At 39.5% G+C, this 12051-nt stretch overlaps 1 protein-coding gene across 1 annotated transcript in view; it reads right to left on the bottom strand.

The window, feature by feature from the left end:
- The window catches only part of UBE2J1 (ubiquitin conjugating enzyme E2 J1), a 32873-nt gene that overhangs the window by 9721 nt on the left and 11101 nt on the right, over window positions 1-12051 (bottom strand). The window contains exons 2-6 of the mRNA XM_063329994.1: window positions 11017-11090; window positions 7992-8123; window positions 7251-7335; window positions 5709-5814; window positions 3149-3278 (exon numbers count right to left, since the gene is read on the bottom strand). Of these exons, the coding sequence (XP_063186064.1) occupies window positions 3149-3278; window positions 5709-5814; window positions 7251-7335; window positions 7992-8123; window positions 11017-11090 (527 nt within the window). The remainder of the gene's footprint in view (window positions 1-3148; window positions 3279-5708; window positions 5815-7250; window positions 7336-7991; window positions 8124-11016; window positions 11091-12051) is intronic.

Raw genomic sequence — 12051 nt, 5'->3', positions numbered from 1 at the left:
ACTATTTTGTGTGAGGAAATTAAATTCCCTGTTTCTTGATGTATATTATCTTAGGAGAATATGAAAAATATATCACTGAAACAACCTGAATTTAAGACTTAAAAACACTTATAATCTGACAACACTGCTTTCCTTTTGCACTTGACTATTATGAACTCTAATATTAGTTAGGACAAGTTATGACTCAAATACAGACCAGCAACAAAGCAACACAGGATTATGAATCATTTAGGCTGGAATTGACCTCTAGATGTCACCTGGTCAAACTCCCTCCTCAAAGTAGAGTAATGTTCAGTCAAGTTTTGAGCATCTCCAGAGCTGCAGACTCCACAGCCTCTCTGGTCAGCCTACTCCAGCATTTGACAACCAGCAGGGTGAATTTTCCTTTCCCATATCCAGTTGCAAGTTCCTTCCCTGGAATCCGCGACCACTGCTTTTCATACTTCTGCTTTTTCCAAGAAAAGCTCACTTCATCTTTACTGTTAATCTCTACAAAGCACATACTCTACAAAATGTGTACTTGATTTATTTTAGTTCATGAAGGTACTAAGTCTAGTATGCTAGACTGAAGTCAGACTAACATTCAAATAAATAAAGTACTTGAAAGTTTCCAAAACTGAAATATTTTTTTGTCACCAAGTCTCTCTTTTCTCCAGCCCTTACCTCTGTGTCCAGAAAAGCTGGAGAGAATACAGAAGATCACCATGTTTAAAAATAATAATGAGGGTGAGTGGAGAATTTATTTTACTGCAAAATGTGTCTTGTGATGGCAACATGTAGATAAACTATATCGTTTTACAGTAATGCATATGCTATTAGTCATCTATCCTTTCTTTTTTTAAGGTGAATGGAATTTATGGTATATAGCACCTAAAATGCACAAAACAATCTGCAAGTCAATTTAAAGCTGATTAAAAAAAATAATGTAATTTTCTATTAAAACAGATGGGAACAAAAGGTGGAGGCTCACAGAAGAAGGAAAACTGCAGTGTGAAAACATGGTTTGTTTTTTTTTTTTCTCCTGAATTTCATATTCCTTTCTCGATACTACACATGGGTTGTTTTTTTTAAAGTTACCATTTTGCTTAAAACTGGTATTAAATAATTTCTCATCATCCCAGGATCACCTAGAAAAAGTTAGGAAATCTCTTCTTTAAGGATCAAGATAAGGTAGAGATTGCCAGTATAATTGCTAGTAGAGAGGCTCTCTCGAATTATGCACTCAATCAGCAATCTGATGTTAAATCTTACCCCATAAATTGACATGGGATATATCCAAACGATTAAAAACTTTTGTATTCCCTGCCAGTAATTCATACTATTTATTTACTACAAACACATCAATCAAATGCCTCAGCTTAACATAAATCAAACAAACAATAACAAAGCAAAGCAGAGAAGCATGAAGCTTAAAAAACAGATCAATCCCTAAAATTTGATCTGAGAAAGGGAGGGAAGGTGCAACCAGTGGATAGAACTGATTTACCTTGTAAAAAACCCACAATGGATTGTAAATGGCTGGAGAAACCTGAGGCGTTTGTTCATTTTTCCCTTGCTAAGTGCTTGTTCTTAGGAGGTGGAGTTACATGGAACGCACTAATATTCTTTAGAGATTGATGTCCCCAAGTCCTTCATTTTAAAACTGATAAAGGTATGAAATTTAAGTTAAGAGTTCTTTCAAAAAAAAAAAATTATACTCTGATATTTCTAGAATTTCTGTGACGAAAATTAGTAGTTCTTAAGCAAAAATTAATCCTGCACTTTTTAACCCTTATATGTTGTAAAAAAGCCAGGAGACAGCAGTCCATTGCTTCTCTAAGTAGCTCAGCTTTAAACTCTGTCCCTGTACCTTCTCATCTTTGTAAAATATTTTGAGATGTCTTTATCATAAGCGTTATTACACACAGATGCAACTGTGTCAACATGTCTAGATGTAAGATTGCACAGCAGTATGCAGGTCCTGCAAAATTGGCAGTAATCAGAGTCATGGAATCATAGAATTGCCTAGGTTGGAAGGGACCTTTCAGATCATCGAGTCCAACCGTTGAAGGTTAACAGCTGCCCATTATTCCCCCAAGCTTGAGAACCATTGCTTTTACAGTACTGGGTTTCTTTATAGTCTAATGTCACTCACAATCTCCTTATGATACTATTTATGTTTTCCAGAGATGAGTTGCCTTTCCCACCTGCGCCATAACATCAAAGTGCCAATGCAATGCCATGGGGCTGGACTCTCCCTTAGACCATGAGCTGCTCTAATGCTCTGCAGGAGGCAATCTTTACTCTCATGGCATTTACACACAGAAAAAAAAAGTACTCTTTAGGACAAGAAGGAGACCAATGGTGATAAAAGAGGACATACTATCATCCCTGACCTTAGTGAGGACGCATTCTGCACCAATGTCACATTGTCATAATATATTTCACTGCAGTTCCCTGCCTCATGCACAGCAGTCTTCCTTAGTGGCTGATTTAAGAGTTTAGTGGAAAATCCAGTGAAAAACACCACTGTGCATGCAACACATGCAATTTCCTAAGGCACATATTTGGCTAAACAAACCTTACTTTCACTGAAACACAAGCTAGAGAACACATTTTTGGGTAACAGCAACTTCCATACCAGAGTTCAACTTTCAGTATCTTCAGCTGTAGAGTAGATCAAAAGAATTTGCAACCATTTTTCAGTAGGAATATGTTTTATTCCTTCCACAAGCCAAAAAAGGGGGGGGGGGGAGGGGGACGGGGAATCACAAAGGAAAAAAAAAATTTAGTTAGCTTTGCCAAAACTTAGTCCTAACACTTTTTATGTTAAGACTAATTCTGGAGAATTTAATCAAGTTATTAGTGACTGAAAACATGGAAGTAAAAACAACATAGATAGGCAGTTCTTACCACAGTGATCACCACTGAAATTAAAGCTAATCAATCAGTGTTTGAGATGCACAATTTATTAATTGGCACAATGCAAGAGATCCACTCCTATTTTTCTTTTTTGGACTGTCCAAAAAAAAAAAAAAAAAAACAGGTTTCCACGTAGTGATTGATGAAGGTTTATGAAATGATGAATGTTTCTGCAATTTACAAGTTTTTCCTCAATAATTTTTTTACATCTATACAACAGAGATGAAAGTTTAAACAGTGACTTCACCTTGAAGCTAATTTGTCTTGCAAGTTCCTTAGCCTCCTTGTCTGCCTGGCTTGACACGCTTCCGGATGTTAGTGGTAAGAGGGCTGTCTTCATAGATGTGCCACACATTTCACAACAGAAGTCTTGTGACCTGGCCACAAACGACATAGCTCAGAATAGCATGTTCTCGTAATGTTCCTGTGTGCTTGTTTAAACAAACTATTTGCAAAACAATCCACAGAAAGACAATTGGTGTCAAGACCAGTAGCTTGAAAGTACTTCCCCCCGATCCAAATCACACTATCTTGAAAAAAAATACGTTAAGAATTATCTATACTACAAATAGATATTCTCTCATGTCATTTAGGAAAATATTAACTGACTTATATATTGTTATTATTTATACTTTATTAATATTTTTTTTACCATTTTAAAACTTACTTTATATCTGCAGCAAATTAAAATCGTAAATTATTACTATTAATTAACTATTATTACAAACATTAAATTTGACCCAGGAGCTTGCACCTCACATGCAGGAATTTCAGCTTCTATGAGAGCATCACCCTTCCTCTCTAGCACACATAATTTGTCTACAGGGCACACTGCAGGCAGCTCTCCAAGACCATGAGAAACCACACCGCCTCGATAGCATAGTATCAAGACCAATCCACCAAACCCTGCTTCTCAGTAGGGTTTATTAGCTTTGACTCAGTGCCACGCTGACAGAAAAGTTGGAGCTTCTGACTGTCTCAGAATACAGGCAGAATAAGCTCACAGCTGCCTTCAAAATAAGGTACTAGTTACAATTTAGAATACAGTAACTTTGCTTATAAGATAGGGATATGGTCAAGTACCTTCTCCTCCCAATACAGGGAAAGGAGAAAGATCAAAAAAAGCCCCCACAGGTGTAAGAGTTCATTTAAGGATAATCACAGAATAGCTGAGGTTGGGAGGAACCTCTGGAGATCATTTAGTCCAGTCTCCTTACTCAAAGCAGAGTCAAACAGAGCAATTTGCCCAGGTCTGTTTCCACTCACATTTTTATACCTCCAAGGACAGAGACTCCACCACCTCTCTGGGCAGCCCGTGCTAGTGCTTTGACCATCTTCACAGTAAAAAGTGTTTTCTTGCATTCAGATTGAATTTTGTGGGTTTCAGTTTGTGCCCATTGCCTCATACCAACACTGGATGCCAGTGAAAAGGCTCTGCCTTCTTTACACCTTCCTCTCAGGTATTTGTACATATGGATAAGATCCCCTGAGCCTTCTCTTCTCCAGGCTGAACACTCCCAGCTCTCTTAGCCTCTCCTGGTATGAAACACATTCCAGCCCCTCAATCACATTCGTGGCACTGCACTGGATTCCCTCCAGTAAGTCCGTATCTTTCTTGTTGTATGTTGATATGGACACAGCCCCGAATTGGACCCAGCACTCCAGATATCTCACCAGCGCTGAGTACAGATGAGGGATCATGTCCCTCAACCTTCTCGCAATGCTCTTCCGACTGCAGCCCAAAATATAACTAGCTTTCTTTGCTGCAAGGGCACATTGGTGCCTCATGATCAGCTTGGTATCCACCAGACCCCCAGGCTGTCCCCTTCCAAGCTCCTTTCCAGCTGGTGTTATTCCTCCCCAGGGGCAGGACTTTTGCGTTTCTTTTTATTGAACTTGGTGACATTCCTCCAGCCCGTTGAAGTTCCTCTGGATGGCAGCACAACCTCATGGTGTATCAGCCATTCCTCCCAGATTTGCATTGTCTGCCAACTTGCTGGGCGTGCACTCTGCCCCCTCATCCAGGTTGTTAATGACACTGAATAGTGCTGGTGCCAGTACCAACCCCTGGAGTACACCAGTAGCAATCGGCCTGCAGCTGGACTTTGTGCTGCTTACCACAATCCTCTGAGCCAGGCAGCTCAGCCAGTTCTTAATCCACCTTACTGACCCCACTTACCTAGGCTGTACTTCATGAGTTTCTCTGAGGATAGTAAGGAAGACAGCACCAAAAGCCTTGCTAAAGTCACGACAAACAACATCCACTGCTTTCTCCTTATCCACTAAGCTAATCATTTCATCATAGGCACAAATCTAATTTTAAGTTAATTTCCTAAAAATCATTCAGAAACTGGTGCTTCATATTTTTATTGTTGTTGTTTCATTATTATTTACTCAAGGGAAATGATGCATCATTGTTTTGGTTGTTTTCTCTCCCACTTACACTTACTATCAATTCCATCAGACTCATTTTCCCTCCACGCTGCAATTACCACTGCATCACAATGTTAATTGTACCTCTCAGAGTCAATTTCAGGCAAACCTCTAATTTGACCACACAAAGCTGGGAGGAACACAGCCCTCTCAAAGTATTTTATTTGACCATAAGTTCTGAGTTTGCACAGTGTTCAGGAAAAAAAGAAATACACAAGGTATAGACCTTTTTTTATATTTGTAATAAATGCAAGAGAACGGACTGAAGTGACTTACTTTCTACTCAATCGTTTACCCTAAAAGAGAGTGTGTGTGTGTATATATATATATACATACACATATATACACCTACAGTAACAAACTTAAGTGCTTACTTCTTTGCAAGAGCTCTTCTTTCTTCTGGTGTATAATCTAGAGATCCTATTGCTCCTTCACCTTTGGTTGGCATAAATCCAATAATGGCTAGTAAAGCTGTTCTTACTAAAATGGGAAAACAGAGATAGAAACAAGGTTGCAGAAACAACTATTATTTTATCTCACTCTACACGAAGTACAGAAAAGTTGCAGTTCTGCCTGCAGAACTTAATTTTGTCCAAAGGAGTAGTCTGAATTTCACACAAGCAGCACCGGCTTTTTTGGTACACAGCAAGGCTTTCTTCACTTTTTTTAAACTTCACATTATAACTGAAAGGCAAGCCCTTATTCTTCCATCAGTCAACACAGAGAAGAAAAGTTGTCACAAAAACATTGCATCAATATAAAGATTAGAGTTCCAGACGTTAAAACGGGTTCTGAAGAAATAAAGGTAAGGCAGTATTAAAATATAAATGGTGAGGAAAAGAAGAGGATTCATAACGCCACCTTCTTTTTGTGTGTGTTTTCTATTAGACATGAATTCCGCGATTCAGTGCGCACAAGCTCAGTGGTTTTCTTTAAGCAACGTACCACTGAATTTGTTCCTTGTATGTAATTATGCTGCGGAAAGAGCTTACTTAACTACCACTAACAGCTCATAACAGAATTGTCATCTATAACACCTCTTTTGACAATATCTATCCTTCATTTTTACAGAGTCATGAAATTTAAGAATTCAAGACACTTTGCTAGTAGATTTGGTAAATAAATATCACATGAATATAAGCACCACAAAACAGAGATAGGATATTTACACCTCCTACTTAGAAGACAGTATTTTCTACTCTTTAAAAATAACATAAGAGACTTCACAAAAGTTGAAGAGTGGTCTGCTAGAAAACTCCTAAGATCTTATCACCATCTTTTAAAAGCGCAACTGATATCCAAAGAAATAACTGATGTACTGTACTCAGCAAGACAAAAATTATATAAATGCAGAAATATTGCCTTGAATGAATTGTGTGAAGTCTCAATTTCTGCGATAATGAAATTTAAAAAAAACGGTAAAAAACATTCAGTTATTCCGAACTCAGACCACGTTGTCTTTCCTCTTGAGTGTTCAGAAGTACAGCACCAGATTTAAAAGTCGACCACACTCCCCTCTATCAACATTCAAGCTGATTTTAGTGATTATACAAACAGGATAAAGTAATACGATTTAAAGTATTTTCATAAGAACAATTTAATAAAAAAAAAAAAAAACAACAAAGAATATTCTAAGTAGTCTGAGAATTCTTAATGCTTGTGCATCCAAATAAATAAGAGCTTACCATCACCGCTCAGTTTCTCAATCCTTTCACCCCACATTTATTTAATACCATTCCCAAATCCTCCTATGTCGCTCTTTCATGACTTTACATTTCTCAAATTCTCCCGTGCCTTTAATCCCTCAAAATCTGTCTCCTTTTCCTCTATAAACACTCTTTATGAGATTATTTTTTTTCAGTTTAAAGATCTTGTTGCTTGAGGGGGGTAACATTTTCCAAATAATTGCTACTTACTACTCCATGAAGGCTGCCATGTTTCAGGATGATGCCCTGAGATGCTTAAACAAATTTTCTTCCCCACTTCAAACCTGCCATTGGCCTTCAAAAAAAGAAGGAGGATATAATAAAACATGCTGAAGTAAACTCTTGGGGTTTGGTACAAGTTGTAAAAAAACCCAAACAAATCATCTATATGCAAACAATACTTGATAATTATATTACTGCCAACCTCACAAAATTGGCATTCAGCTTTCTGAACAAAGAAGTCTGCCTGCTGCTTCTATTCATTCATGAAGAAACTCTTAACTGATACCTCAGATGTCCCAATGTGATATGGTGGCTTGCCTGTTGCTCCTGTAACCCACACACCACTTGCAAGATTGAAAAGCTATAGCTCTATTAAACTATGCAAAAATGTGGGCCTTTGCCCCAAACAATAGGTCTGCCTTCCTATATGTGACCAATGTCTCCAACAGAGACCAAGATGGCCCCATGGAGAGAAAGGAAGATGAGACAATCACATCAGAAACGCGACTGTCTCCTGGAGAAAACTTCCATCTATTAGGTGGCAAAGCTTCATGTAATTACAGAACACCAAAGTCACCTTGGGAGACTTCTGGCCTTCAGTTGGCAGCATTAACTGTACTATGCCACCTTTCTTACAAAAACAACATTACCCTAGATGTCAAGAATGTCCCTCTGACACCTGCAGTTAAATTGATTACGTAAAAAGGAAAAACTAGTAAACATGCTTACCGTCAGCAAAATAATGCTGGGTGGTTTCATGGGATATTCCGGTGGTAGTACTATTCGCCCGTGATAAATCCCTCCATCAAAATCTGAATCTGGAGGGCCTCTAACAGTAAAGTGCCATTCAAAAAGATTATCCTAAAATGTCCCCACCAAACAGAGAAGAAAAAAAAAAAAAGAAAGAAGAATGCGTCAAAGAAGTAGACAATTAAACACCATTTTCTTGACCAAGGACAGGCTAAACAAACAGTGCACAGCAGAATTTTTAAGAAGTCAAAATCACATGGAGAGTAAGACAACCAACACAGTACTAAGATTCTGGTTAAAACGATAAAGTATTCTAGCTGTCTGGTAATTTTCTTACACGATGGTTTTGTTGCAACCCTCAAATTTATTATTCAGGCTCTCCATTCTAGTTGTAACAATCATGACAAGAGTTTTATTACCTGACAGATGGAAAACTGAGTCAAGTAAGGGAATACTGGGTCTTTGCCCCAGTGATTAATAGTTTCTTGAGAACAGAGGGGAGACCTACCCCAAGAAAGAACATTAATGACAGCCTCCCCAAAGCCCCTTCCATGACCAAGCCAACACAGTGACTTGACTCACACCCCAGAGAATTCTCATCCTCTTTTGCTTCTCCATAGATGTACTGGGTTTGCATTGCAAGGTTTTGGTAGCAGGAGGGCTACAGGGGTGTCTTCTGTGAGAAGCTGCTAGAAGCTCCTCCACGTCCAACAAAGCCAACTGGCTACAAGACGGACCCACCCGCTAGTCAAGGCTGAGTCCATCAGCAATGGTGGTAGCGCCTCTGGGTTAACACATTTAATAAGAGGGAAATAAAACCTGTGCACAACAGCCAGAAGAGAGGAGTGAGAATATGTGAGAGAAACAACTCTGCAGACACCACGGTCAGTGAAGAAGGAGGGGGAGGAGGTGCTCCAGGCACTGGAGCAGAGATTCCCCTGCAGCCTGTGGTGAAGACCACGGTGAGGCAGGCTGTCCCCCTGCAGCCCATGGAAGTCCATGGTGGAGCAGATATCCACCTGCAGCCCGTGGAGGTCCATGGTGGAGCAGATATCCACCGGCAGCCCATGGAGGACCCCACACCGAAGCAGGTGGATGCCTGAAGGAGGCTGTAGCCCCATGGGAAGCCTGCGCTGGAGCCAGCTCCTGGCAGGACCGGTGGCCCCACGGAGAGGGGTGCCCACACTGGAGCAGGTTTGCTGTCAGGACTTGTGACCCCATGGGGGACCCACACTGGAACAGTTTGTTCCTGAAGGACTATACCCCATGGAAGAGACCTATGCTGGAGCAGTTGGTGAAGAACTGCAGCCTGTGGAAAGGACTCACATTGGAGAGGTTTGTGGAGGCAGGGACCCCAAGCTGGACCAGGGGAAGAGTGTGAGGAGTTGTCCCCCTGAGGAGGAAGGAGCGGCAGAGACAACGTGTAATGAACTGAGCACAACCCCCATTCCCCGTCACCCTGCACCACTTGCGAGGAGGAGATAGAGAATCCCAGAGTAAAGTTAAGCCTGGGAAGGAGAGAGGAGTCGGGGGAAGGTGTTTTAAGATTTAGGTTTTACTTCTCATTACACTACTCTGACTTTGGTAATAAAATCAAACAAATTTTCCCAAGCTGAGCCTGTTTTGTCCATGATGGTAATTGTTGAATGATCTCCCTGTCCTTATCTTTACCCACAAGTCTTTCATTATATTTTCTCTCCCCTGTCCCCCTGAGGAAGGCAGTGATAGAGTGGCTTTGGTGGGCAGCTGGCATCCAGCCAGGGTCAACCCACCACAATACTGAAATACGTACTGTGCCTTACTGCACAACAGGTGCAATTTGAAATTTGGAATATTATTTTCATTGGACATATAATGCTTAAAGAGAAGTTATTTATATCTTTGGGGTTCCATGTTTGGCTTTGTGTATCAGATCACGTGACACCCACAACTTCCAGGATATTTACAAACCAAACAACTCCTACTGTTAGGACAGGAGTCCAAATAAGCCTTGCTGTCAGTGAGCAACATCTCTCAACTAATGCTGAACATTGGTATCACAGGGCTGTGGCTGCCCACCTAGTTATAATTTTTTCAAGGTTGGGAAGTAACTGTGAACACTTGAAGCATTTCCTTTCTTCTGCTGCTCTTCTCTTCCCAGCGCATCACTGTTCTAACCCAGAAATAAGACCTTCATGTAAGTTACAAGTAACAGCATAAACTAAACTTTACATTTCACCACAAGAAGGGGAAACATAAGGTACAGACAAAAACTAGTCAATAATAAGGTATATTTTATAGCACCTAGGAACATGCTATTTTCTCTAAGCATGTTAAGTGCGCTATGCATTTCTGTGAACAGCTAAATCAACCCCCCTAACTGAATACCACAGAACATTGCCTTTTTTATTATTCCTATGAAATCAGATGGAGTTGCTGTTTAAGCTTCTAACCGCCAGAACTTCACTGCCCTCTCAGCCCAAAAACTTAACTGGGTGTTTATAAGGCTTCAAGAAGCTACTATTTAAGTGGAATCTCAGCATTTTCTCTTACAAGGCATCTGGAATTGCATCCATTTATGTTTTTCACAGTTTTTTGTATGCAAAATAGTCAGCTATGGTGAATCCTCATAGATCACCTAGGCTTAAGTGTTTTGTTGAGCAACTCAGCAACTGAGCCAAATGTCAGGTTTGGGTGTAAAAAGGTTAACTTAAAACATAATGCATTTATGTAGTCTCAGGAAGGAGGAGGAGGAATAAATGTATTGTACCTGTGTGATAAAATTACTCAGGTGCAATGTAAAATCACTATTATGTACTTTCCCTAACAACCCGGAACTACAATACTACTAAAGTGGAATTCTGCTGTTGATTCCCATCATAGGAAAAAAAGAACGGAATCAGTTCTAAAAGTATCTAGTATCTAAATATGTACATTTTAAATACATATTCAAATTTCCCTGTATGAATATATCTTAATAACACAGCCCAATTACAAGCTCTTGCAAACATACAGAGAAACAAACCTCCAAAGGCTGTGCATGATAATGATCTGTAGGATCCTTCAGTTCTGCGGCCTCTTTCATCAAACGTTTGACAGCTGAAAAAGAGAAAGCATAAGACATGGAAATAAAGAATAAAGTTAATACGCGTTGCATAAAAAAATATATGAACATTTCATGAAGAGCTCCCTTCAACTAACTAATTTTTTCAGCACGTCCCAGCTGCTTCAATTGAGTTAATAATCCAAGACAAAATATAAAATCCTCATGCTGAATAAATCTTAAATGAGTTATACAAAGTTATTAAAAATATGTCACTAAGTTTCTCAACACTAAACACTGGTACTAATGTAGTTTTACATTATTAATTGCACCAAAGACATGAGGAAAAACATAGGTGTCATTAACAGAGTTTCAGACTTTAAATACAAGGTGTACAAGACTAATAACCTCAATATTTTATCATAAAGGACATCATGTGCATCTTTAAACAACTGCTGAAAAGCCTTATCCTGACACCTCCCATGACTACTCCCTTAATTATTCCAAAGGAGGTCACAATACGATTTGAGAGAAACCAACCCACCAGTAGTATAAGGAGATGACATTTTATACTAGATTTGAAAACGCAGATGCCTAGCTAGAAAAATTTACCCAGGGCCTTTGAAATTTGAACCTTCTACTAAGTGTGGACACATAGGTATTTTTCTATCCTAAATTCAGGATGGTAATTAGTTACCCTCTCCAATCTTCCACTTCAGAACCACCAGCATCACCTGCATTTTCTGCGTCTCCTTTTTCCTTCCCCTTTAGTGAGTTCTGTCACATCACTTGTCCTGACACACACCCTCATGCGTATCATGCATTAACACCTAGTAAAGAACTGAGCCAAACTGAAGAGCAGACTAAACATAAGAACTACAGACAAGAAATTCAAAGATGCCGCCTCATGAATAAGGTTAGGTAGAAAGTTCTTACTCCCTCCTACTCACTGGAAAAAGTGCAAATACCAGTAACCTCTTTAAGCAACTACATAGGACCAGGATCCCTTAACGCATC

This window comes from Chroicocephalus ridibundus, chromosome 3 (genome assembly GCF_963924245.1).
Source record: "Chroicocephalus ridibundus chromosome 3, bChrRid1.1, whole genome shotgun sequence".
In the NCBI taxonomy this organism is placed as follows: domain Eukaryota; kingdom Metazoa; phylum Chordata; class Aves; order Charadriiformes; family Laridae; genus Chroicocephalus; species Chroicocephalus ridibundus.
This window is presented reverse-complemented; position numbering and strand designations above follow the sequence as displayed.